Source organism: Chelmon rostratus, chromosome 6, assembly GCF_017976325.1.
Source record: "Chelmon rostratus isolate fCheRos1 chromosome 6, fCheRos1.pri, whole genome shotgun sequence".
NCBI classification, from domain to species: Eukaryota; Metazoa; Chordata; class Actinopteri; order Chaetodontiformes; family Chaetodontidae; genus Chelmon; species Chelmon rostratus.
Genome location: NC_055663.1, coordinates 29,838,145 through 29,865,586, shown reverse-complemented (window position 1 = coordinate 29,865,586; position 27,442 = coordinate 29,838,145). Strand labels below are relative to the sequence as shown.

Here is a 27,442-nt window from a genome sequence, read left to right as displayed (position 1 = left end):
CCTGTTTACCTGTGGAATGATCCAAACAGGTGTTTTTGGAGCGTTCCACATCTTTCCCAGTCTTTAGTTGCTCCTGTCTCAACGTGTTTGAAACATGTTGCTGCATCAGATCCAGAATCAGCAGATATTTACAGAAACCAATGAACTGATGAGCTCAGACAGTAAATATATTGACTTTGTGCTGTTTTCAGGTCAGTTTCTGTCAGAGAGGGTCAGAAAATCTATCTGAGATTTCCTGTTCCAGCATGATGAAGCCACTAAAACGTCCTCGACAAAGTGAGAACTGGTGTCAGGAAACAAAAAGCCGGCGCTCAGGTGAACTCCTCGGGGGTTTATGGCTGTTTGGAGCCTGTGAGCAGCAGAAACACACAGCGAGAGGTCAGAAGAATGTGTTTTTAATTCCTGATAATGAAACAGCTACAGCAGAAGGTAAAGATCAGGTACAGCTCAGATTACAGCTCGAGGTCGACCGACTTTCAGCGTCAGATTGAACTCCAGTGTGGAGGTTTAAATTGGGAGAATCTAAAGGTTCGTACAGCTAAATGTCAGTTTTTAACTTTGGACGTGGAGAAAAAGAGCTGCTGGACATTTGAGTTTATTCTGACCTTTTAGAGAACTAATCAGAAAGATAATCAAGACTAAAGAATACTAAAAATAATCAGTGTTTGCAGTAATCCTTCGTTCTACATGTTATACGTTAGCACAGTACGACGTCGGGGCTGCTCTCATGATTCCTACCTGTTCAGGTATCATCTAGATTTTTACATACTTCCCTCTGCGATCAGTGGATGCTTTAATGGGGGGGGGGGGGGGGGGGGGGTGTCTAAAACTGAGGATGCTAACTTCTAGAGTACCGCGGTCACCAAGCAGGCTGTGATAGGCCGTCGTCATGAACTGGTATTGTCCGGTAATGACATTCCAGCTAGCTGCTAGAAAACTTTTCATCACTTTTGATGCTCGTGTCGTTTTATCGGGACTCCTGATGTCTCTGACCTGGAATTTATTAGGACTGGCTGACACAAACGCAAATTTTTGCCACTGACCAATAGCAAGCCGTCACAGTGCTGACGTAGCTTAGCTTTTTAGCTCTGTGTCACCATCCAGCTTTATTTATCCTGCTTTCGTAACGGAGACAATTATGAGACAAATCCGTCTTTTGAATAAACTGTGTGTCCTGACAGCATCGGAGTCATTCATATGTCGCTCGGCAGCCACCATAGCTCGACAAGTATTTACGACATCATCGAGCCCCCAGCACTGTTTCACGAAAACATGCAGATTAAAAGACCAGTTCTGGTTTGACTGGGCACGAAATCTACAGCACCAAAGCACAAACATGTGATTAATGTCCACAGCTAAATCTAAATTCATATTTGTCTCCTAATTAAAAGTCCACGTCAGTCATCTGTCGCCAGTCGACCTCGTGCCAACGGGTTTTTGGCTTTTACAGCAAACATTCAGAGTCTGATTACACATCAATAAAATGTTCAGAGATAGACCAACACGAGACAGACAGCTGGGCTGAAGGTCTTCACAAGTCCCCCAGAGTCCGACTGAACACCGAGTCAGGCCAGGTTCACATCACTGTCAGCGTGATCCGGTCTGAGCCGCCACACACAGACGCACAGCTACATCTTTAAACCCCGGCTGGTGTTTGGTCAGATCACAATCAGGAGAAAGCTGATTGGTTGGTGTTTTGGAGCACCATGAACTGCTACCGGTCCCCTCCTCCGTCAGTTTGAGTCCCGCTCTTCATCAGCGGAGAGGAAACAGGACAAACAGACAAACAGCATCTAGAGTCTGACGGTCCAGTGCTGATACGCCGCCTCCTGTCGGGGTCGTCTCAGAGCTCAAATTATTCTCCAAAAGACTGACAATGCAGAAAATAAGATGATTTCAACTCGATTCATGTTGACGAAGACTCCTTGAAGAGATTTCTTAGGGCTTCCCAGTAGCGGAGCCAAAAATATTCATATTAATGATCGCAGTTTGTGTTGAGGGGGGGGCTGGATGAAAGGTGATTAAAATCTAAAGGGGGAGATCGGACAGCCTGACATCACCATCCTGAGCGTCTGTGAAGGCAATAACATCAGTGAAGAAACAACAATCCAGACGACGCTGCTACATGTAGATAGTTTGGTCAGTTAGCTGACACGAGGCTACGACGAGCTCAGAACGGTCCCCTGTGACCCTGCAGGATCCAAAACCTGCACTGATGAAGACTCGACCGTGAACACTGAGCAGTGGCTGCGTATCAACACTGGACTTCACAGTGAAAACCTGAATTCAGAGAACTTCGAACCTCCACGAACACCACGAAGGAACTGAAAATCATTTATACACAAACAGTTTTCTGTCTGGACTCCGGGGATCATTTGCAGCTGTTAAAGTATTCCTGGATAAACACAAACTAAAAGCACGTGGAGATCGATGGCCAAACCCTTTAGTGCAGTGGTTCCCACCTTTTTGGCTCGTGACCCCCAAAACAGGTCTGTCTGTGTGTGACTGCTCGTCACATGAGGTTCAGATTATTTAGAAACCTCAACGATTAACAACCAGTGAGGCAGAACTTTGTTGGTTTGAGCTCAATGCTAACAATGCTAATCCTGACATGTTAGATTCCTATCCTCAGATTTGTTTTCTGACCACTGGGGGGTCCTGGCACCGAGGTTGGGGGCCACCGCTTTAACTGTCTTTTGTTTAACGTGACTCTTATGTGATAGCTGGAAGGTTCAGGTGATTACTTTGAAACAAAATAAACCAGACGGACGAGTTCAGAGCATTAAACCACAGCTACAACTTCAGCTCATTCAGTTTGTGTTTCAGCCGTTCTTCTCCTCAGAACTCAGACGATTTGATTCGTGTTCTGTGAGTTCATTTGCATATCGATGTCGGTCACACACGACCAGCTCGACTGACACAAAACGTAAAATAAAAATTAGATTAGGTTTGAATGCTGGGAAATGAAATATGTAAAAATACAATTTCACAGTTCTGATTGTTCTCAGGTCTTCATGAGACACGACAGAAACAGGAGATTTCCTTTCTCATGTATGAATGTGACTCCACCCCTCGCCCATAATGATCATGTGACCCTCAGAATGACTGGCAGGTGTCTGGCAGCCTTAAAACACGTAACAGATCATTCCAAATCCAGGTTTTGACTATTAACAATAATTAAAACCATTTAAAATGCAAATAAGGTTCTATTGATGTAACAGTTTCTAATCCAGTCATACCGAGTCAGACAGGAACGAGTCAGTAACAAGTCAGATAATAGAAAAAAAGTCTAATTGAGGTTGAACCCAAGTCAAGACGGCTAACAGGGGACTGACAGCAGCCACGGAGAAAACCCATCTGGACTCGGAGACAAAAGTCTGTAACAGGTAAGACTGGTGGTCGACACGGAGACAAGTCCAGGTCAGAACACCCACAGGACAAAGTCGCGAAACACCTACAAGACGGAGACAAGTCCCGACGAGTCCAGTCTACAGGCAGCGACAGTCCACCTCGCTCTGACACATCTGGTTTCTGTGACGGGACACATTTATAACCTCAAGGTAACGAGATCATCTAGTCATGATCTGAGGATGATGGGAAAAAAACTGGGCAGGTTTCACTTTCAGGACTGGAATAAATGAGGTGCCAGACACCCAGCAACCATCCAACTGTTAGCATCAAATCAACAGCAGAACAAATGTGAGGGTGAAGCTTTGCTCTCTGGGTCAAACCAGCTGCTGGATTAATGCTGTTCAGGAGGTTTGAAAGAAAGAAATGCTGGACTATCAGACCCAGAGAGGAAAGTTTTGGTTTGTCTCTGCTGATCTTTGTCCAGTAAAAGCTGAACTTCTTGCCGAGTCGGCAGATCCTGTCGAGTCTCCTGGTGAAGGATGTGTCACATGACGGCGGCGGCGGAAACAGAGTGACGACTCCAGTGTCTGACAGGGAAAAAGGGGATCGAGGGTCTATATTGCACAGGGGTTGGTGAGATCCTCGAACACCGGCGGTTCTTCGATCCCTCGTGCAAACAGCTTGATCAACTGGCAGTGCACTCTGGGAAAAAAACAAACAGAATGGACAGTTTTTACGAGAACTTTAACCTGGATTCAAATATAAAGTAAGACACTCGCAGAGGGTCACCGTACCGGACGTCGATGGCGGTGTGGGTCAGAATCTCGCCGTCGCAGTTCCAGCTGCTGTAGGCGGGGGCGCAGCCACAAGCCGGGTGGTCTCGGCAGATGTGGCTGAAGATCTGCCGTTTGCCGTTCTCCCGCAGGTCCAGCTCCAGGTCCGAGTCGCTCTGGCAGTGACGTGGCGTGAAGCGGAAACGCCGCACCCGGTGGACCTCGACGAAGGTCAGGTCAAACTGGTCGAGACAGAACGAGATCGTGGATCTGGATCAGATCAAGTTTTCCTCTCCGGATTTTGACTAGACCAGAGGTTTCAGTCTTATGATCACGTAGAGACTCGAGTACTGATTTATTACCTGGTCGTCTTTGCTGGTGTGTCGGAGGAGGTGTCTGAGGAAGTTGAAGCGGGAGCATTTTCGGACCAGGATGAGGTCGGTGGTGCCGTCGGCCAGGTGAGCCGCAGGTGAGAGGCCTTTAGGGCTGCGAGGACAAGCGCAGCTCATACTGGCAGCGTTGATGGCCAGGAACTTGCCTCGGATTGTCTTCCACTCGCCGTCGTTCTCTGGAACCAAAACAACCAAAAACCAGATTTGAGCTTTTATCACTCAGCTCTCCATCGTTCAGCTTTCACTGAGAAAAATGTTGCTATAAACAGTGTTGAATGCAGGTTTTCAGGAGCACAGCCACCGTCAACGATGAATACGTTCATCTAACATCATCGTGACAATCAGACGGCAGCGTGGAGAAGAAAAACTGAGCAACGAGACAAGAAAAACATTTTAATACAACCACACAACACAGTAACTATAAGAGCTGAGGTTCAGAGTTCATCTGCAACACCTGCAGATCAGTTACTGAACTGACCTCAAGGTGACCTGCTGGTTAATGTTTCCAGGGTCCAGAATGAACCTGGACTCAGTTTTAAGCCAACATGGACGAGAAGTATATTGGTACATCTGTAACAGATCCAGTATCTGGTATTTATTTCTGACTCTGGATTAAACCCGGCTGGCAGTTTCCTCTGCTTCCACTCTTTGACAGGATAAAACTGTCCGAAGACGAGTTCGCTCGTTGTCTTCAGCTCTGAATGAGGACTTGTTGGACTCACCGCTGTCCGTGGGTTCGTCCATCTCGTACCGCTCAGCTCTCTCTGACAGCAGCTGCCCGTTGTGCTGACAAACCGCACAGCTGAAAAATACAGACAACAACGATTCAGGGCGTAAAACAAGAGTCACATGACGTAACCAGAGCTCACCCGCTGAGAGGTTCAGAGCGTTCTCGCTACTAAACTCATTAGCTAACCTTTGCTGAACTCGAACGATTTCCACTTCTGCTAACATGAAGTGGACCAGTGTGTGTTGGTTGTTAAAAATTAAACCGTCAGCTCGCCTGAATCAAACTACGCTAACATTAGCTAACTCGAACCAAAGCTAGCTTTTAGCTGCTACACTGAACTGTTACTCAACTCTTTGATAGCTTACCTGACGGGAACACCTGGATATTAAAGGTTTAAATTTAAAGCTGTATTAGCGTCTCGCTCACCCAGATCGACACCTGGCGGCGTCCCGCGGCGTTCCCATGATGCCTCTGGCGGGCAGGTAGGACACCGTTCCTTCGTAGTAGTGATGCGTCAGGAACATCTTCACACCTGTCGGAGTCACATGAATGGGATGGATTATAACTGGACTTCTTTTTATTCTCCGCCTCTCCTGAAGACACGAATCAGGGCTGATTGGTGCCCTGATCAGGAACTACCTGATGTTCTGATTGACAGTTGACCGACTGTAATTTAATTTACCTGAACATCAGTCAGAATGAGTTCAGGACTGAGTTCTGTGGCAACATGAAAAGACAACACTGCATATCATTAAGTAATTACCCTTTTACCTGTTGAATATCCGTATCCAAGACGACGGAAGCTTTGTGTGCTGGTGAGACGTGTTTTCTGTGTTTTTAGCCAACAGGAAGCTTCGCTCACTAATAAACAACAGAACCAGGATTGTCACTGACGTCACGGAGGACACCCGTCGTATTCGTACCTGACAGGTCGTATCGGGCCGGCCCCATCCATCTCTTCCTCTCGCTGTCGGTCAGCACGTCGCCGTAGAAACCGTATCCCAGCAGGGAGACAGAGTATCGCAGGAACGTGTCGTCGTGGTGAACTGAGCACACGTCCATCGGCTGAGAGTCTCCTGAACACGCAGATAAACACTTTCAACAAACCGACGTCGAATGAGTTCATGTCGGGCTCAAATCTTTGTTTTATAGGAGACACAATCACAAACTAGACCTGCAGGTAAACTGGGCTCTGAGAGTCTTTGAGGCTTTATGAGACCACGGTGGATTTTCATTAAACTCAGTGTCCAGCTGTGCTGGAGGACAAACTGGACATGGATACAGAATCTGATGACATTTGAACATTATTATCATGAGCTAAGAGGAAAAAGGCGCCATCTATTGTTTGATTTGCACCAAACGTGTAAATGATCACCACTACAATGATCAGTTGAAGGTATTTCTGTGCAGGACACAGCACACTAACAGCTCTTCATCTGTCTGTCAATGACACTGCAGGAGCTCTGGATAATAAAAAGCACTTCTTGTTGATCTATAAGTATTTCATACGGCAGACCATAATAGTGGATTAAACATCAATGCATGTAACTGGTTCAGTGAGACAAGATCTGTTAAACTGGGAAGCTACCAGTTAGCTTTAATCAGTAACAGGAGGTGTGCAGCAGGGTTCAGTTTTTGGGAGCAGACCTTTCCCGCCCTTCTGGACAGACATTAAACCATCTCCCGGTTTGTTGAGGCAGTTTTCATGTCAGGTATGTTTGGATCAGTCACGCTCTGCTGGCTTCATGGTGAGTTATGTTGTGGAGAGAATGGTTTTAATTTCAGTGGCCCTGACTCCAGGAAGGAAATACAGCACCTCCTTAAAACCAGGACACTAAGACAGCTGAGAAGATCGATCTTCAACCTCTAAACCTCTAAACCTCTAAACCTCTGCTGTTAGCTGTTAAACATAGTGCGTTTACTGGACATTTAATTATCCAAATTTATGCAGCAAATCATTTGACCTAATTGGAAAATTGAATGTCTTATTATCAGTTATCATTATTATGGTTTTGGCGAGCTGTTGTTATATCTGGTGCGTGGATGTGAGTCGCCCCGCAGTGATCGCTCCAGCATCTATAAAGGCTGGATGAACAGTGGCATCTAGTGGTGAGGCTGAAGATTGCAACGGACTGAACACCCCTCGCTTCACCCTTGAAAAACACAAAGACCCCTCCCCGAGCCGGTGTTTGGTTTGTCCATGTTGGGCTTAGACCATGTGACTGACCTACGATGATGTGCAGCGCAGAGGTCACGGGGTCGTTGGTTCCCACGGTGGCGAAGCAGATACAGTCTGTCGAGCCTGAAACAAGCAGACAGATGAAGGTTAACAGACTGGCTGCCCTCACTGGGGGGGGGGGGGGGGGGGGGGGGGGGGGACAGCCAGGTGAAATAAATAACAATAACATTGCTGCACAGCAGCCGTTCATTAACCAGGTGAGCTGCTTCTCCTCCACTGCTGCACAGATAATTCATGTCTCCCTGATGAGCTGTGTGTGTGTGTGTGTGTGTGTGTGTGTATTTATAGATCAAGCAGAACAACAGGAAACAAAAAAAAACACAAACAAACAGAACAAAGTGAGAAACGAGGCCACAGCCCGTTTCTGCACCTTTACCCAGGTCACAGAGATCCTGCTCTCTGATTGGCAGCTGTGTTCACCTCAGCACAGTGTTTACACCCTGTCAGTTCATCGGCGAGCACACTGAGCATGTCACATAAATACAAACAAAGCTTTATTCGTATGTCACGTAGAGACAAGCTGAGAAGAGCAGCTGAGAGTGCCGACGTGGGGCTTTCACACAGCAGCTGGTCGTACACCAAGAAACATTCAGAGAGAAGAAAGAGATCAACGGGCACAGTAGATCACTTTGAATAAATAAATAAAAAAACATTAAAGGGCACAGTAGATCACTTTGAATAAATAAATAAAAAAACATTAAAGGGCACAGTAGATCACTTTGAATAAATAAAGAAACATTAACTGGCACAGGAATTCACTTTGAATAAATAAAAAACAAAATAAGTTGTAATAAAATCAAGATTGGTACATCTTTAAAGGTGTTCGTGTCAGACAAACAGCTGGGTTGGTGCTGGAGAAGGAAACCATGTATGTGGGGTAACAGACGGCTTCAAAGACAGAAATGAACACAAAAAAAATCTGATAGAACAAACCTGAATGAACCTGCCCCCCAGAGGGTTAAACTGCAGGTGGCCATAGCAACAAGGCTGATGCTACATAAGTTCACTCAAGGATCCCTGGAGCATCAAGGACCTCTTCAAAAACCTCTACAACCTCATCGGCAGCCCACTGAACCCCCTCCAGGACCACTACAACCCCCTCCAGGACCACTAAAACCTCCTCCAGGACCTCTTTAACCCCCTCCAGGACCACTATAATGCCCTCCAGAACCATTACAACCCCCCCCCAGGACCACTACAACCTCCTCCAGGACCACTACAACCTCCTCCAGGACCTCTTTAACCCCCTCCAGGACCACTACAACCTCCTCAAGGACCTCTTTAAGCCCCTCCAGGACCACTATAATGCCCTCCAGAACCACTACAACCTCCTCCAGGACCACTACAACCCCCTCCAGGACCTCTTTAACCCCCGCTAGGACCACTACAACCTCCTCAGCAGCCCACTGAACCCCCTCCAAGACCACTACAACCTCCTCCAGGACCACTACAACCCCCTCCAGGACCACTACAACCCCCTCCAGGACCTCTTTAAAGCCCCACCCTGGAGCTGGGGTCCTGTCAGTGCGACTGACCTGCAGGAATGATTCCGATGCGCAGCGAGCAGGGAAGCAGAGCTTCATCAGGAGAGTTTGGATCGACGCCGCCGTCGACCTGCGTCCTCCAGATCAGCCCGTGGATGATCTCACTGAACATGCCGTCCCCTCCGACGCACACCACCCTGAGCGGGGGGCAAACTCAAACGTCAGCGGGAGCTTAAAAGAACTGTGAACTGGAATTCCATTACAGGATAAAAAGTCAAAGATAATTAATGTGAGAACATGAAGAGGACAGCAGCCTGACAGGTGTGCTCTCTGTGGTGCTTTTATTTTGGCGGTTATCCACATGTCCACAGGTACTCTGCGCTCTGTGATGGAACTACAGTGACGATGCTCACCCATCAAACTTCTTCAGCTCCGCCTCCGTCCTCAGGTGATCCCTCGCATAATTGGCATACTCCGTCACTATGACGACAGACACCCAGACACATTGTGCTTTAGATGTGTGATCCCTGACACAGGACGCACGAGAAGAGGAAGTGAGCGACGCAAGACTAACCAATGACGTGCGTGGAGACGCCGGCCTGGGCGAACAGCGGGGCGACCTTCTGCTCGTAGATGTTCTTGCCCTGCCGCTTCCCGCCGTACGGGTTGATGTAGACCAGCAGGTGTTTGGGTCTGCTGGCTGGAGAAACAACGATGTTACTGGTCAATCTGATCATTGATCACGTGTGTGTGTTGGTGTGTGTGTGTGAAGTCGTACTGATGGTGGCGAGCTGCTCTCTGATGCTGCTGACCCAGCGTTGACACAGCGCCTCCTCTGGACACGTGAAGGTGACCTCAGCGCACCGCCAGCGGTGCTGCCGACTCCTCTCCACGTACAAGACTGGAATACCACACACACGCACACGCACACGCACGCACACGCACGCACACGCACGCACGCACGCACACGCACGCACGCACACAAAACCCGTCATTTCATAATCGACCAGCTAATGATTAATGATTCCTGAGGTAATTAACTCCTGATCATTAATCGTTTTGATTAAAACCATTTCACCTGTGAGCCGGTGGAATGCTTTTATTGTGAAGGAACTGCAGAGACAGAGTTTATTCTCACTCTGTCACAGAGTGAACACAAAGCTGTGTTTCCAGGTGTGTTTCCAGGTGTGTTTACAGCAGGTGTTGCTAATGTTGGACAAACCAGCAAGAGTCAGCTAAAAAAAAAATCCCATCCCCTCCCTTCATCCCTCCCACCAAAGTCACTTCCCAAAAGTGCATGAACACGCACTGCCTGACTCCTGCTGGAGGAGGAGGAGGAGGAGGAGGAGCACATCATGCTCAAATGTCTTAACAACACCTGCATCATTGTAAACAACCAACGCGGCTAATGGAGTCACAGCTGTTAGCATGTTAGCATTAAGAACATCTAGCTGCACTTTCTCTGCCTTTCTTGTGCGACTAGCTCGTCACAGCGTTAGCAGACAGGTACGTACGCAGGCAGGCAGGTAGGTCATCCAATCACAGGCCTGCGAGAGCCGCAGATACCAGATTTTATTCTCTTTTTTTTTATTGGTTGAGTGTTTGATTATCAATCGCTGTCAGGATGTAAAGAGAAAAGTTTGACAAAACGCTTCTAAAATCAGTGACCTTTGGTTTCAGTAAGTTTCCAGGTGTGTTAACTGTTTCTGTGCTTCCAGCTGTGTGTCCAGGTGTGTGTACAGATGTGTGTACAGATGTGTGTACAGATGTGTGTCTCGATGCTGTTTACTCTGTGTGTGTGTCAGGTGTGTTTACCTGTGAAGGCCTGCCTGCAGTCCTTCCCGTCTCTCTCTCTGATCTTCTTCCAGCTGCCGTCGTCTCTTTGTCTGCTGCTGTTGTCCTCCTCTTCCTCTCTGACAGAGATGATCTCTGACACTGACACAGTGTGACACACACCTGACCCGACACATGCGCGCACACGCACACACACACACGCACACACGCACACACACACACACACACACACACACAGTTAGTTGTGGAGCACTTGAACACACCATGAACTTTCAGCTGCAGGAGTCACTGCGCCTCAGATAAATCCACGTATTCTCTGTGACGCAGCACGTTTGACGAGACGTTTAGAGGATGACGTGAAGCCAACAGCTTCCTGGAAAATAAAAAGTCAATCTAGAACCAAGAAAACGATCCGTGTGGACGGACTGGTTGAAAGCAGAACCTCCAGGTGACATCTGTCATAACTCACTCGAACACAGAGACAAGGTTCTGACCTAACTGTCAGGTCAACATGGGGTCAGTGTCTCACTCGAGGACACGTTGATCTGACATGTGGACATGGAATCAGCTACGAGCCCTGTGATTGGTGGATGGCCCGCTCCACCAGCTGAGCGCTTCACGAGTTTCACTCCTTTTATCGCCGATTTCTCTTCTCAAACTGCAACTTTTATCATCACTGATTTCACAATAAAATGTTAAAGGACATTTAAAGGGGGTCAGGGGAAACTTCATCAGCTGCAGACACCACAGGTAGGCGGGGGTCATGTGACAGACAGGTACCTCAAAGTAGCCTGAACCTGAGAATCATGAGAGAGGTCACATGATCACACACACACCAGTGTAGGCGGGACCGCCAGCCTCTGCAGCCGCTGTACGAGCTTCATTTACTGTTTTTATTCTTTGACTCAACTTTATGTAAAAACTTTATTACTTTGTTTGTGTTTTACAAGCCGTTCAATGTGACCAAACCAAACACCACTTACTGTCCGCTCGACACGGCAGGAAGAGGCCAAGCCATGAGTTAGGCACTGGAACGATGCTAAGCTAGGCTAACTACATGCATGCTAACACAGACATGAGACTGACATCCATCTGAACATCTCAGCAAAGGTTCCTTAAAGAACGAGTTCTCACAGGGTGTTTCTGCGAGCACGCTATTCTACAGGCTGAACCAACGACAGCAGGTCAGCAGACACTGGGGGGGGGGGGGGGGGGTGTTGATATTGTAATGAATATTTGCATCATTTTGGAACAGAACTGCAGGGAACACACAGAGTTCACAGCTCGGCCATCAAACAGAGAAACATGTTCGAACAGCAGCGCCGCAGCCACGACACCTGCAGCCAGCAGGCGGGGGGGGCCCGCTGCATCGCGGGAGCAGAATCTCCTACCTGAGTCCAGCTGACGACAGGACGAAGGAACACAGAGGCCTGCAGGAGAACCACACCGTTACCAAACACTCACCACCCACTTCATCCATCCAGAGCTTCTCTACAGAGACCAGCTGAGGTGGACCCCCACACCCTGAAGTCTGAACTACCAGACGGGTGAAATAATAAAGCTAGTTAAATAATTTAAAGAGTAAAAAGAAAGAAAAGTCTTACATTCATAAATGACATTTTGCTACTGACTTGAAGTTTTCTCTGATCATCCCTAATGCTAACATGCTAACGTTTAGCAGGTTTACTGCAGGATCACATGACGCACACGGCTCAGTGGATCACTGGTTTATTTATGTGCCCCGCCAACAGCGTAATGAAACCGTATCTGTTCATGTCTGCAGATAAGCAACAAGAAACTGCAGCACAGAAACAACAAGCAGGACAGAAACTGTCTTCGTGACACTGTTTGTCCACTAGAGGGCGCCGACAAGCTGATTTCTACACTGTAAAATGTCCCCGGATCAATACTGATCACAGAAAAATCAAAGGGATGTGTATCAAGGTTAAAGCACACACTGCTGTCTGTTTCAGCTTTACACACCCGGCAGCTGTTTCTGCTGTTACCATGACAACAGAAATACAGCACCATGTGGAGACACACAGCTGGACTGTGATCAGCTGATACACTGAATCAGAGGAGCTGCATCCTGCTGGTTCACGCAGTAACGGTCGGGTTCACACAGACGACCCGTGAACACCTGGAAACACCTGAGTCTTTGATTTAAGTCAACACGCACAGAGCTGTGGACACGCTGAAGAGACAGGCCAACTACAACTCCCAAGATGCATTTCAGATTCTACTGCGTGTTCAGTTGTGTAAATAAGGTCACTTTCTGATTCTGGATCAGTTTATGATCAAATCAGCTGGTGCAGCCTCTTTAGACCAGGAAGTGACCGTATTTGGCCGAGAGGGTGGAGCTTTGCTACGCCTCTGACCTGGTTTGACCCGAGTGAGAGCCGGAGGACTCACAGCGGCGGCGACTTCAATCACGAGGTAACCACACACTGAAACACTCCCGTTAAATCATCTATTCCACCGGAAACGGGACCGTAACGTACAAAATGAACATCAGGCCAAACAGAAGAGGAAACTGGTGACTGAGACCATAAAGTCATTAGAGGGGGGGTCGTTTCCTCACTGTCTGTGGTCACAGTGAACCCTGAAGCTGAGCTTTCCTGAAGGCAGCTCACCTGTCTGACTGAGCTCACCTGTCTGACTGAGGAGCAGTGAGGGTGGTGATTGAGATCAGTGAGAGATTTACTATGTGCTCTGTCTGTGGGGGGGGGGGGGGCTCACAACGGGCATCCTGACAGGACCAACCAGAGGAGAAGTAGTCGTCAGATCCTTTCAGTGAAAGTAGAAGTACTGCGTTGTTGTAGAAGTACTCCTCCAGTAAGCACTTCATGGCAGACAAAGAGGAAACTGAGAAATTATGATGAAGTTTAGTTTTAAAACATTTTATCGCCTCTTTTTGTCCGTATTTCGCTTAAAATGCTGTAAAAGTGTAAGAGGTGCCCCCCCCCCCCCCACCGCTGACCTCCACATATTGTGTGTCAGACTGGACGTTGTGTGTTATGTAACCGGATATATCATGTCTCACTCCCCCCCCCCCCCCCCCCCACACACACACACACAGTCTGGACCACATTATGTTCTGTTCAGGGCCTTGACGTGTCTGTCCTCTGAGGTCCAAACACTGTCCGAGGGTCCAACATGTCCCCCCAGTGTCCTCTTTGCCCTTTGTTTGTCTCACTCGGTGTCTCGGTGTGTTAAGGGGGACAGACACACAGACAGACAGATTTAAAACACACGGGGACAGAGAGACATCTAACGCGTGTCTTACTGGGTCTGAACGGGTGGTACACCGGGCTGGAAATCCGTCTTTTCCAGGTGAGCAGGGACCGGCTCAGGCTCACATCGTACGCGGCGTTTCTGACGCGGAGCTCGGACAACAACAGCTGCCTGGCCGGCCTCTCCATCTCCGTCTGTCCGTCTCTGCCCGTCCTTCAGCCGGCTGAGGACGCGGCGGCAACCCCGGGACGGTTACCTGCACCCGGACATGTTCTGTCTGTGAGTCCGGAGAAGCTTCAATGTGTCGGTGAAGGTCTGTTTGTGTAGCGGATCGCAGCTCGGGATGTTTTTCTGACAGATAGCGGTTTCTTACCGGAAGTGGGAGGAGCTGCGTTCAAGTGCTGCATTCAGGTGCTGCCAGAAAACTCTGAAACTTTAATGTCAGCCAAACCGTTTGGCGTGATATTCAGAACTCTAGAGACTAGAGAAAACTAGAGACTCATCACATTCAAAGCTTAAATTACACTTGAATATTTTTTTGGTCCCTATATTGATGAGATGTTTGTGAAGAAACATGTCATCCATCTCTTCATGAAATTCTGTTCTCACATTCTCCCTAAATTCTTACCTGGACAGATTCAAATACTGCATGGATGCTAAAGATGTGATAAACTACATTCTTATGTTGCAATTCTCATTTGATTTTTGTTTTTAAATATTTCATTGATCTTGGCTGCATTTTGAATGTTATTAATGCATCAAGTGTATAAACCTTTTGCTTTTTGTATATAAAACATTAGCAAAGTCAAAGTGCCAAACATTTATTGCATTTTTTGATATTTTTGAAAAGGAAACTGGTTTATTTAAAAGTAATTTTAATGTCAATAAACTACTGTATCATTACATTTGTGCAAAACCATGTTTACTTTTTTTGGGAACTGAAAAAGTCCCAGTCTTATCTACAGTTTGATGTTGAAATGGTGTTTGAAATCAATTTTTCTGATGGCATAATTGACCCCAAACTTTGTTTGAAACCTTTTATAGTGTCTTTAAAGACAAAAATGTCTAAAGGTGTCAAACAAAGCAAATAATCTGTACATACAAACTGCCAGACTGCTTATCAGAATGAAATGTTCCTGTTTTATGTTCTCCTCGTCCTTCACATAATCAAAGATACTCAGAATCCTTCAAAATCATTTGAGTTCTGTCCATTCTCACTGTTTTTTGTGTTTATACAACAAAAACCAAGCAAAACCAAACCAAAAAGCTCCTTTCAGAATTCCAACGCTTCACCCAGCACCTTAATGCATCAGCGTCTGTCGTCGTCGTGACGTCATCACGTCCTCCTGTGCTGGAGGAAGAACAAACTTCTGCTGAACTAATCACAGTTTGTGGCTTTTTAGGACACGTTGTCTGTTCAGACTTAAAAATACATCATCATCAGTAGTTGAACGTAACTAAGTACATTTACTGTACTCGAGGTACTTGTATTTTATATAAGTATGTTCTTTTCTACATCTATTCCACCACATTTTAGAAGGAAATGTTGAACTTTTTTACTTCTCTACATTTATCTGACAGCTTTAGTTTTGGCAACTGATTAGACAACAGTTTAACATGTAAGGGTTCAGTTGATTCATGGTTCCAGCTTCAAATATGAAGATTTGCTGCTTTTCCTTTGAATTATTTTGACAATTTGAAAGTAAAAAAATAAATAAATAATGTAACAAACACTGTGAAGGCGTCACTTTGGCCTCATCGTCACCACATTTCTCACTATTTTCACAATGTTTCCAAACCGATCGATCGATCGATTAATGGAGGAAATAATCAGCTGATTGATCCAGAATGAAAAGAATCATTAGTTCAAATGAAGCTCAACCAGCTCCAGCAGTAAAATCTGCTGAGTCACTATAATCTGATGAGGTCAGATGAACAATGTACTTTTACTTCCATCACATTTTTAATGCATGATTTCTACTTGTAGTAGAGTATTTGATTGCAGTTTGGTATTAGTACTTTTACTTTTGCTTTTTTATGATCTGAGTACTTCCTCCCCCCTCTGGCTGACAGTTTCAGAACAAGCGAGTAAGTGGACTTTGAGTAGAGATTGTTTGTTCAGGATGGAGTCTCTGTTGTTCAGTGTTTCTGGATGTGTTTGTGTTTCCTGTCTGAGCCTCTAATCAGCTGCGGCTCACAGGTCTGGAGGACGTTTGGGGGAAACAGTCCTGACAGAAGACTCGTCTGCTGTCACATAAATATTCTGTTTTCCACAGTAACAGACTGAGAGGATGATGGATTTATGGTTCTTTTGTTTTTAAAAAGCATCGATCAGAACAAGCCGACACCTCTGATCTCCTCAGTCCTTACTTCAGATTGAGGACTGAGGAGACTCCTGAGGAGACTCCTGAGGAGACTCCTCAGACATCTTGATCAGCTCGAAGTCCAAAGGTTGCCACGATCCTAAATGTCAAACATCACCAGAGGTGGAAGAAATGCTCCGATTCTTTTAGTACCAATACAACAAGCTAAAAAAACTCCATCACAAGTCATTCCTTCACAGATCAATGTAACTAAAAGTACTTAAAGTATCAAAGTGAAAGTACTCATCCTGCAGTAAAGTGTCCCCTGTGGCTGACGTGTTGTTATATGACTTTAGTTTATTACTGAAGCGTCGGTGTGTAAGCTGTGTTTCACTGAAGCGTCGGTGTGTAAGCTGTGTTTCACTGCTGCATCAGTGTGTAAGCTGTGTTTCACTGCTGTGTCGGTGTGTAAGCTGTGTTTCACTGCTGCAGCTTGTTGGAGGGGTTTTAACGACTTTATGACTTTTACTTTTTTGTGAAATATTGAATCATTTTACGGTTTTAAGGAGTTTTTCAAACTATCGTGTGACGTGAACGAGACCTGAACCAGAACAACTAGTTCAAGCTTTTACAGTAGATTCTACCTTATATCAAATATTACATCACATTACAATAAGTGTAATAAGTGACGCTGTCAGATAAATAAAATGTCCTTTAATAACTTTTAAAGGACATTTTCACGTTTAAGTCTTCATACAACACTGACATGCTCATATGTGCATCAGCAGAGCTGCTGGTTGCTAATTACTTTCATTATTTCCTTAATTAGTAAACTGAAGATCACATCTGTGAGCAAACAAGCAGTTTTAATTATTCAATTATTGTACTTTTACCTTTGCTTGTAGAGCATGTTCAAAGGTTAAATGTATTAATCCATAATCACTGAGAAACTCTCCTATTCAACCATGCTGATAACTAAAACACAGGAAATTAATACCTACAAAATAAGAGCACATAAAAAACAGCATTATTTGTTGGTTTTAATGGTTCTTTATAAAAAGAATTAATTTGACTTGCTGTTTTTTTTTTAAACTAATTTTATATTTGGTCCCCCTCTTTTTTAGAAATTAGAATAAAAAAACCTTCATGTGACTGGAACCAAACAAAGCTTGTTGTGATGTGATGTGACCACTGACTGACATTTTCCAGGATGCTTCCCTGTTCTGACAGATATTTCCAGGTTTTCCAGGACGTGTTGTGTGATTTCCAGGAGGTTTTATTCAGGGGCAGCAGGGGGCGCTGCTGCTGCACACTCTGCTGTTTGTGTGTGCAGATTCTGAGAAGCACATTCACATTTTATTCATTTTTCTTTGATTTCTCTGCATTATTAGAAACGTGATTTTCTGTCTTCGATGGGATGCTGACAAATTGAACTTTGCCAGTTTCCTGATGGGTCAGGGTTGATGGACCCTGATGAATCTGAACCGCTGATGGACCCTGCAGCTGCTCAGGTTTTCTGTCAGCCTGAGAAGGAGCCTGCGAGTCTGTTGAGAAGAGCTGAGGCCGATTTGATCCATAAGACGAGGTTCAAGTGACGACAGGAGCCTGAAAACCTGAAACCCTTTTCTCAGTCTGTCGTCACGCTCTGGTTAAAATAAAGGTTCATACAAATTCAAACAGCATCTTCTGCTGTGAGAATAATGCTCCCACATTGAGGTCTTTCAGTGATTTTGGAGACAAATTAAACAAATTAAAGTGGCTCCATTTGTTTCTGTTTGTTCTCAGACAAGTTTCACATCAGTTTCCTGATTTGGATTTAAAAGAAAATCACTGTGACAGAAACAAAGTTCATCGCTGAAGACTTTTATTGTGAAGGCTCTGTTGTCGAGTTTGACCCTGTGACCTCTGAGCTTCAGCTCACACAGCCAGCAGAGGTCCTGTCCTCCCCCGAGAGACGGACAGCAGAGATGGATGAAGCCGACAGGAAGCTCCTCTCCGGCCCGTGATGGATGCCGCGGCGAGGAAACAAGGCGGCTTGATGGTGAGGAGGAGGAGGGTGTAGGTCAGGGTTATATATAGAAAACAGATGATGAGCCCTTTGCCCCGCCCTCTGCATGATGCATGGTGACAGTCTCTCCAGCTGCGTCCACTCAGGTGATGTCGTCTGAAATGGACGATGCAGCTGTCCCAGCACAGCACCAACCGACCCCCACCCAGAGCAGACGGGTCAGACTGAAGGTCAAAGGTCAGTCCCAACTTTAAGATGCCGCAGAGTAGCTAAAACATTTCAGTGGACTGATGAAGAATCGGGTCGTGCTGCAGGCCGTTTGCATTTTCACGCCTGCGTTTGGTAAAAATAAAGCAATAAATCGTCGTTATGACGACAAATGAATGAAAAGATAAAGCTGATTTCAGGCCATTGTTCAATTACTGGGTCAAATTTGGTGCCATATAAATTATTTGGTATTTAAAATGGAATTTAAAGGGATAATTAATGGCCAAAGTAATAATAGTTAATTGATATTTTTATATCTTTAAATGTCATAACTTTGGAGAAAAATGGAACAATGGTTTTTCTGCCATTTGGTCAATTTGAGGTGATTCACCCCTTTAAAACATATTCAGAACTGATGTGTAGGAGACAAACAGAGGTGAGATCACATCACTAATGTCAGCAGCTGCGCACACACAACCTGAATTTTACTTAATTTGGGAAGATCTCAGGAAAGAAATTAAAGTATTTTCAGGGGTTTAGTTTCACCTTTTCCAAATAAATGGAGAAATGAGCAGATCTGTGTTTTCAGGGATAAATCAAAGAAATTCTTGATTTCTAGTGTAACAACATGAACTGACGTCAAACTGAATCTAATTAAACAAGATTCAGCTGCAGTTTAACACACACGAGAGGTTATTTTCATTTCTATTGCGCAAACAAGGAAGCTAATGGGCTAATACAGTAGAAACAAGGAAGCTAACGGGCTAATACAGTAGAAACAAGGAAGCTAACGGGCTAGTAGAGCAGATCTGAGGCATCCCTTTTGGAGTTTCAGGGATTTTTGATGTAATAATTGGATTTTGTATTCATTTATTAATTGTGTCCAAAGAAACGTACACTCACAGTAGATCAACAGAAGTGCCTAAATGACTTTTCATTGTGACGCTATTTACTGGTCAGAAACTAATTAACCATTATGCTGCATTCAGGCAATGTCAGCAGAATGGGAAATATGTAAACCTTCATTCTGAAGATTGTTACTCTGTTAGTTTTGCGGTGACACTTAGTGTTGTGTACTATGAAACCAGGTCTTTGAAGGTTAATAAGAGCTTTAATCTCATTCATTTTAGCTCTTATTTTATTTTTTAAATCAAGTTCACGTTGTGTTTTGTCACCGTAGAGGTCTCTCCTTCACTGTGATTGGTCCAACAGCTGTTTCCTGTTCCCACTGAGCATCTGCAACACAGAAAGACACCAGCCCCTTCACGTTCATACGTTTCATGTCATGTACCCCTTCAAGTGCATCCCATAATTAAACTGAAACCCTTTATTAAAATAACAAAAAAACACCTTGATTATATTTACTCAATTACTGCAACTAAGTACAATTGAGGTATTTGTTCTCTAGCTTGTTTTTTTTTTGCTACTTCATACTTCTACTCTACTACATTTCAGAGGCAAATACTGCACTTTTTACTTCACTACATCTGCCAACACTAGTGTTACACATTAATGCATTACCACTTACAATCCAGTGATATTTGATATTTCAGAAAGGGGCCAGTCTACATAATGGGTATTTTTACTTTTGGTATATTTTAATGCTAATACTTACATACTTTTCATGAAAACTTGCATTTTTTTTTTTTTTTACTGCTTGTACTTAAAAGATCCGAGTACTTCTTCCGACGTGGCCCCACGTTACCTGTTCCTGTCGGGTGACTCTGGCTTCCTGTCCCACACTCTGTATCACAGCAGGTGCACACCTGATGGCTGCCACTGGCCTCCCTCCACCTGTGAATCAAAGCCTCATTCAGACAGACAAAGACGCCTGAACGCCTCTTACAACAGTTAAAACCAAGAAGGTTCAGATTCTCGTCACATCATCAGATATTCTCTCTACTGGATGCCAACCACTTCAATTTAAACATTCAAGCTTTAGTCACCTTATTTCTGGGGACTGCTTACTATCAAAGTTTGCCTGTTTCAACTGTAGACATGTCCAAAAGTCCACGTTCACAGTTCTTACAACAGAATCAGCTCATCAGAGCTTCTGTCTCACATTCAGATCCACAGTTTTCTCGTCCACAACGTGTGAGCTGAACTAAAGTGAGTGAAATAAAAAGAACTGAAATCTGAGTTTTGTCTTGCTCTGTGGAGTTTAGCCCCAAACACAACGTCAGTTAAAATCTGTGTTTTAAACCCTCAGAGCGATGCTGCTGTTTGCAGCAGAGGATGATGGGAGTCGTCTCACCCGTTGGAGAATGAACAGGCCTTGTTGGTGTCATCAACAGTTGCAGCAGCTGCTGCGGCTCTCAGACTGCAGGTGACGTAGATCTGAAGACACAAAAAGACGAGTTTAACCTTCGTCATCTGGAAAAGAGGAAACCAGTCAGATAAACAGGAAACGTGTTTGAGTCTCACCACGCCGCTGCTGTCCTGCTGGAACCTGAACGCCTCAACCTCAAACTGCAGTTTGTCGTCCTGAGACCGAGGCAAGAACTGAGAGCTGGAGCCTGTCAGCTGACTGTCAAACATGCACCTGAATGCAACACAGAGGACATTCAGACAGACAAAGACACCTGAACACAACACAGAGGGCATTCAGACAGACAAAGACACCTGAATGCAACACAGAGGACATTCAGACAGACAGACACCTGAATGCAACACAGAGGACTTTCAGACAAAGACACCTGAACGCAACACAGAGGACATTCAGACAGACAGACACCTGAATGCAACACAGAGGACTTTCAGACAAAGACACCTGAACGCAACACAGAGGACATTCAGACAGACAAAGACGCCTGAACGCAACACAGGACATTCAGACAGACAAAGACACCTGAATGCAACACAGAGGACATTCAGACAGAGAAAGACACCTGAACACAACACAGAGGACATTCAGACAGACAAAGACACCTGAACACAACACAGAGGACATTCAGACAGACACATGCCGGAATGCAACACAGAGGACATTCAGACAGACAAAGACACCCTGAAAGCAACACAGGACATTCAGACAGACAAAGACACCTGAATGCAACACAGAGGACATTCAGACAGAGAAAGAGACCTGAACACAACACAGAGGACATTCAGACAGACAAAGACACCTGAACACAACACAGAGGACATTCAGACAGACAAAGACACCTGAATGCAACACAGAGGACATTCAGACAGAGAAAGAGACCTGAACACAACACAGAGGACATTCAGACAGACAGACACCTGAACGCAACACAGAGGACATTCAGACAGACAGACACCTGAACGCAACACAGAGGACATTCAGACAGACAGACACCTGAATGCAACACAGAAGATCAGACAGGCAGCTGACCCCCAGCAGAGATGAGGATAAATACAGGTTCCAGGGAAAAACAAAAAATTAAAGATCCATTCAGGTTGATTTGATTTCTGGAATGTTTTCCTCAAGAAGTTTGACTGTTTAGTAAACTGATCAAATTTCCCTTCTGCTCATACAGACGTGTTAAACTACGACTGAAGGTGCACTGTCGAATGACGGGACGGTGCAGTAAACTGACCCGCTGTTTCCCAGGAAGGCGTATCGGGGGACGGTGTCGATGTTTGGGATGACGGTGGCCACGCAGCTGTCCACCGTCACTCTGAGAGGGACGTGATGAAACTGTTTGACTGAAACTTCAAACCTCATCAAGTCTCCCAGCAGGAAGTGAGCGGACGGACGGGGGAACTGCCAATCATCTGAGAGAAGAGGACAAACAGGACTGTTCAGGACGGAGGAGACGCTAACCTTCAGTTTGATTTTAGAGCATCTCTCCATCACAGAGACCAGCTGATCTGACAGAAACCCACCAGTCATGAGTCTGAAGGAGAAGAGGAGGCTTTCCTCTGAAGCTTTGGTCAGACTGAAGGGGGTCCAGGTTGGCTTCAGCAGCCTGCTGCTCACATCATGTTTCCTGAAACATCGACAAGAAAAACCTAGAAACACTGTGGATTTTAGAAAACATCAGTTTCAACAGAACCGACTGAAACCACAGAAACTCAAAAAGCTTCTCCGGTTCAGCGGGTTCAGGTCTGACCTCTGGTACTGACACTGGATGCTGACTGAGACTTCTCTGGTTCGGACGATTGGACTGTCTCCCAGGGGGCGGGGGGTGTAGAGCAGCGTGAAGGCGTAGATGAACGAGTCCTCGGACATCTGAAACACACTTTACTGTCAGGCATGAAGACAAGTTCAGTTAAATTAGTATTAGTTGTGGACACTGACTTGTTTCCAACCCTGCAGCTTTGAGCTCTTTAGCCTCTTTTAGCTCCTTGTTTTGGTTTTTTTAGCACATGAAGACTGCAGCTGGATGCTAATGGCAAACAGTTGCTAACATGTTCGCAGCTAGAGCTACTATCTGATAATATGTCAAAAAATAAAAAAATACACGAGCACAAAGTGGAACTGCTGGATTAAAAAGCGTGGCATGTGCTCTAATGTTAGCGGCTAATGTTAGCATTACTGGCTAACCTAACCAGGAATGCTGAGTTTTGTATCATTAGTTTACGACATGTTGTGGGATTATAGATTAAATTCAAATAAGACCTGTTCACAATAACCAGTGTGTGGGAGCCAGTTAGCTTAGCCAGCGCCTAAGCTAATGTTAGCAGCTCTGTCTCTATCAGATAAAGACTAATTTACTCCTTAAAGACCTAAAATATGAACAACTCAAATCTAACCTCTGTGGTGCTTGTTTTGTTTTTTCTTATACTGTGCTATGATGCTAATGCTAACTAGCTCTACGCCGCATCACCGAGTGAGGATGATGACTTTACCTGGGACCTGTTAGCTTCAGCTCAGATTGTGTGTAACCATCAAGCTCAAATTTAAGTATTTTGTGTTTTTTTGAAGAGTCGACTGCAGACAGATTTATCGACTCACAGCTAAATTACAGTATTTAGCTCGATAAAGCTAATAAAACCTGCTAGCGATCACCATCCTTTCGCTAAAATTGACAGCTGTCTGCTAAAAACGAGAAGCCGCCTTCATGAGTCACTGCAAAACCCTCACCAGCAGCTGGCTGCCACATCCATGCAGCTCGGACTCAAAGACCAGGACCTGAGCTTCAGCGTCTTCCCCCGTGGCGGGACATCCTCCCAGCGTGACGTCTTCGGCCTGGACGGGTTTACCGATCCCCAGCAGGTCTTTCTTGGCCTCCACCCGAACGGAGTTCTCCCCGCAGACGGCACTGACGCTGTCGGCCGGCGACGGAGCCTTCAGCTCAAAGTTTGGAGGGAACCGAGGCTCCTCTTCGGCCGGTGGATCCGGAAACCTCCAGGACAACGGTTCCTGGAAAGACTGCTTCTCCTGGAGGAGATCTAGCAGGGACAGGGGTCTTGTAAAACTGAAACAAACCTTTAAAAAAAAAAAAAAAACCCTGTCCCAACCACACCACTTTGATGATTTTCTGCCCTCCGGCCACAGGGGGCAGTGCTGAGCCTATTAGAATGAGGGGAAGCTGAGTTGTGCTTTGAGACGAATGTAAACAAGACATTTCTTCAAGTAGACATTCGAAGTATTGAGTCTTTTCTTTCACTCCAGTTTAACTTCTACTTCTCTGAATGTTTTCACTGCATTCATCCGATCATCATCTGACGGGTTCAGATTCTTTGCACATTTCTGCAGTTATAAATTAAACTACCCAACAGTTTATACAAGTGCAGCTGAAACAATGAAAGTATGTTAATTTCTGTATGTTGCAGAATTGATTTAATTGACAAATATTTTGATCATTCAAAAATAATTCCTCACGTATAAACATTTATTGATCCTGCTTCGTGAATGTGAAGCTTTGCTGTTGAATTTGAACTATTGGTTGGTCACTTCGAGCTCTGCCACAGCAAATCTGACTTTTATCTGACTATTATCTGACTATTATCAGAATGTTAATCAGAACTAATCAATCGATTGATGCAGAAAATCTGCTGAAAAACAACACACAATAAAGGACATCTGACAGCTTGTGATCAGTTTCCATCAGATATTAAGGAGGTAGGTGTTGCAGTGATTCCTGTGCTGTGGATCAGGTCTACCTGCTGGTTCCTGGACTTCAGGCTGGTCTGGTCTCTGGTCTGGCTCAGGGCTCCAGTCTAACTGCTGAGCTGCAGCTGAAGCTCCACAGAACAGACACAGAAGGATTCTGACAGACAGCTTCATGCTCATGAGTTTATTCTGCGTTTCCTTTGTTTGAAACACTCTCACCTGAGCACCAGGTGGTTTTGTAGAGCTGAAGTTCAGCCCCGCCCGCCGTCTGATTGACCTCATGGTTCTCCAGCTGCGCCTCGTTCACCTGCAGCCAACACACAGGACTTTATTTTGAATTCCAGTTTCTGAAGATGCAGAATCTTTTCAGAGCGCAGACGTGTAGAATATTTCTGTTTGATCCACACGAACGTTTCCCTCGTCTTCAAACAAACCCAGAAAATATCACATGAGAAGGAAGCTGGTCTTTGATTTTCTGTGTCACTAACACACACTGCAAAAAGTGACATCTGAGTACGATGAAATATCTTAAAGGTGCAGGTTCAGCAGAAAGATGGTCGACTGTTGAGTCTGACGCTCAGGTGATCAAATACTGACTCTGGATTGGCCAGCGGACACAAAGTGTCTGCGTTTGACCACCTGAGAGAGACTCAGCAGCTCGCTCTCTGATTGGTTGTTTTCCTTTGAACCAGAGGAACCTGAAGTGTTCAGCGGTGATCGGTCACATGATCCACCGCCAGGATGTCGTGACAGTTTCAGCTAAAATGGCAGAAAGTTATTTTTTATTAAAAACCAGCTCTGAAACGTTAGATTGAGGCTAAATAAACTTGGTTCTTCTCTGACAGGAAATGTTTTCCCACCTCTCAGTTTTTATTCGTGGCTCTGAGAAACTGAAGCCTGAAACTAGACCTTCCAGAATTATAACTGAATTATAGTCAATCATCACTGACGCGCTGGCAGATGGATTTGCTTATTTTAAGTGATATTTGTGCTGTTATTGCTCGTATTTCTTGTTCTCGACAGTTTTTGCGGTGCACTAATCGGCTGATGTTGCTGTCTGGATCTCTCGCTGAGGATGCAGATGTTTTCCACTAAGTTCATTTCACGGGATCTTCATCACCTCGGCTCCCCGTCAGCGCCGCTCACAGCCGTCAGGAAACGCTCTCAGACAGGAGGGAGGCAGATCAAAGCTGTGGCACCGACGCTCCATCCAGACTTATCCTGGATCAGCTCGGCTCAGTACCTGAGACCGGCGCGCTGGGCCACATCAGACGGCAAACTAAGTCCAAGTCTAGTGTTTTCCCCCCTCTCGCTGTGTCTGTTTTGTGGCGCTCAGGTTCACAGTGCACATCAGTGACGGCGCGCTAACGCTAATGTTCAGTGTCTGAATACAGTTTTAATATCCTTCAGTGCTGTCTGTGTTTCACTGTGGTTTTAAAGCTAGGTCACTGATGTTTGTCCAAATAATCTGAACTAAAGGTAAACTAGTTTATCTGGACCTTTCAACCACGTCTCACAGTCTTCCTCAGTGGATGGTGCTTCCACAGGTGTCATCACCTGACCTAAGTGATAACAGGTGGTGGTATACGATGGAGATGATCTCTATCCATTGTTATATAATTAACATATACTGAACAGCCGTATAGAGATATGTGTGTGTGTGTGTGTGTGTGCGTGCGTGTGTGTGTGTGTGCGTGCGTGCGTGCGTGCATGCGGGTGTGTGTGTGTGTGTGTGTCACAGACTAATTAAGGCCCTGATGGAGTTCATCCTGGTTAGATTGTTTATGAGTCATTAGAGGCAGAAGAACGTGCTCTCCCCCTGTGTCCTCTGGATAAATAATTAGTCCAGCCAAGGTCACACTAACACTCATGCTACCACTAACGCTAACGCTAACACACACACACACACACACACACACACACACACTGGTTTCCTGGTGATGAAGGTCCTGAGAGGGAAGAGAAGAATAAAGAGTGCAGAAAAAATGAGACGTGTAAATTCAACATAATAGAACTTTTTAATACTTTTTAATGGATCAAAACATATCAGTGACACATTGGACATATTTACATACATATTTACCACGTATATTTCAAGTATAATATATTTCAAGTCACATGCAGGTATTTAAAACTGCATCCAGACAAAACTCAATATTAAACTTAAGCGACTCAAACACAAACACATTTTGCAAACTGAAAATTGCATTCACTTTTTAATGTATATATTCAAATGTCTGTAAAGATGCAGTAAATGTGTGTGTGTGTGTGTGTGTGTGTGTGTGTTAGCATTAGAGCTAGCTGTGGTCGTCCCCCTCCATTCGTTTCCTGTATAAACTGCAGCCTCCTGGGGCTGTTAGCTGCTCACCTTCACTGATATTAATGAGCTCTCTCCGCTCATTTCCTTTATTTATTAACCGCTAACAGCAAGAGGAAAGGTGTGTGTGTGCATGTGCGTGCGTGTGTGTGTGTGTGTGTGTGTGTGTGCAAGTGTGTGTGTGTGTGTGTGTATGTGTGTGTACGCACGTGTGTGTGTGTGTGTGGAAAGGGTTCAGCCGTTTCAGTTTAATGTCGTGTTATTTTTACGCAGACGTTGCTGTTTCTTTTTGTTTCTGGGAAACGAAGCAGTTTGTTAATGATGATGATGGCAGCAAGTTTTTGGGCCGACCTTGATGAAGGAGCGGCGAGTTTTTAGATGACAAAACTCTGCTGTGACGGGCCGGCTCAGCGGCAGAGACACAAAGACACAGAACAAGAACAATCCTCAGCACATTTCACACAAAATGATGCTAAAAAATACGCTGAAAGAAACATTAAAAACAAATCAAATGAACAGCTGCTGTAAGACTGTCGAAAGTAAGGTTTGATGCATGTTTTAATCCGGGTGCACACACATGAAAACTAT

At 45.2% G+C, this 27,442-nt stretch overlaps 2 protein-coding genes across 2 annotated transcripts; both read right to left on the bottom strand.

The window, feature by feature from the left end:
- Positions 1 to 379: 379 nt before the first annotated feature.
- LOC121607829 (ceramide kinase-like) lies at positions 380 to 14,355 on the bottom strand. Its single transcript, XM_041938823.1, has 13 exons — positions 14,050 to 14,355; positions 10,785 to 10,925; positions 9,748 to 9,870; positions 9,544 to 9,669; positions 9,383 to 9,449; positions 9,021 to 9,166; positions 7,474 to 7,548; positions 6,170 to 6,322; positions 5,673 to 5,778; positions 5,239 to 5,318; positions 4,487 to 4,692; positions 4,146 to 4,366; positions 380 to 4,053 (listed from the first exon to the last, which is right to left on the bottom strand). Exons 1-13 carry the CDS (start codon positions 14,183 to 14,185, stop codon positions 3,966 to 3,968), a joined length of 1,668 nt encoding a protein of 555 aa, XP_041794757.1. The 5' UTR covers positions 14,186 to 14,355; the 3' UTR covers positions 380 to 3,965.
- A 5,331-nt stretch (positions 14,356 to 19,686) lies between these two features.
- Positions 19,687 to 24,711, bottom strand: LOC121608367 (zona pellucida sperm-binding protein 3-like). The gene is made up of 9 exons (XM_041939625.1): positions 24,588 to 24,711; positions 23,566 to 23,873; positions 22,592 to 22,710; positions 22,365 to 22,468; positions 22,076 to 22,253; positions 20,940 to 21,057; positions 20,770 to 20,852; positions 20,221 to 20,309; positions 19,687 to 19,751 (listed from the first exon to the last, which is right to left on the bottom strand). The coding sequence occupies exons 1-9, from the start codon at positions 24,709 to 24,711 to the stop codon at positions 19,687 to 19,689; spliced, it is 1,188 nt and encodes a 395-aa protein (XP_041795559.1).
- Positions 24,712 to 27,442: the final 2,731 nt, after the last annotated feature.

Bases quoted from the DNA above. Each gene is read 5' to 3' on its own strand.
- LOC121608367 (XM_041939625.1), bottom strand. From the start codon at position 24,711: ATGAAGCTGTCTGTCAGAATCCTTCTGTGTCTGTTCTGTGGAGCTTCA. The intron at 22,254-22,364 runs GTGGGTTTCTGT...CTCTTCTCTCAG, and splicing joins CTCCTTCAGACTCATGACTG to ATGATTGGCAGTTCCCCCGT. The intron at 19,752-20,220 runs GTAACGTGGGGC...TCTGTGTTGCAG, and splicing joins GAGTCACCCGACAGGAACAG to ATGCTCAGTGGGAACAGGAA.
- LOC121607829 (XM_041938823.1), bottom strand. From the start codon at position 14,185: ATGGAGAGGCCGGCCAGGCAGCTGTTGTTGTCCGAGCTCCGCGTCAGA. The intron at 9,670-9,747 runs GTACGACTTCAC...TTGTTTCTCCAG, and splicing joins AGAGCAGCTCGCCACCATCA to CCAGCAGACCCAAACACCTG. The intron at 9,167-9,382 runs GTGAGCATCGTC...CCCCCCGCTCAG, and splicing joins GAGCTGAAGAAGTTTGATGG to GGTGGTGTGCGTCGGAGGGG.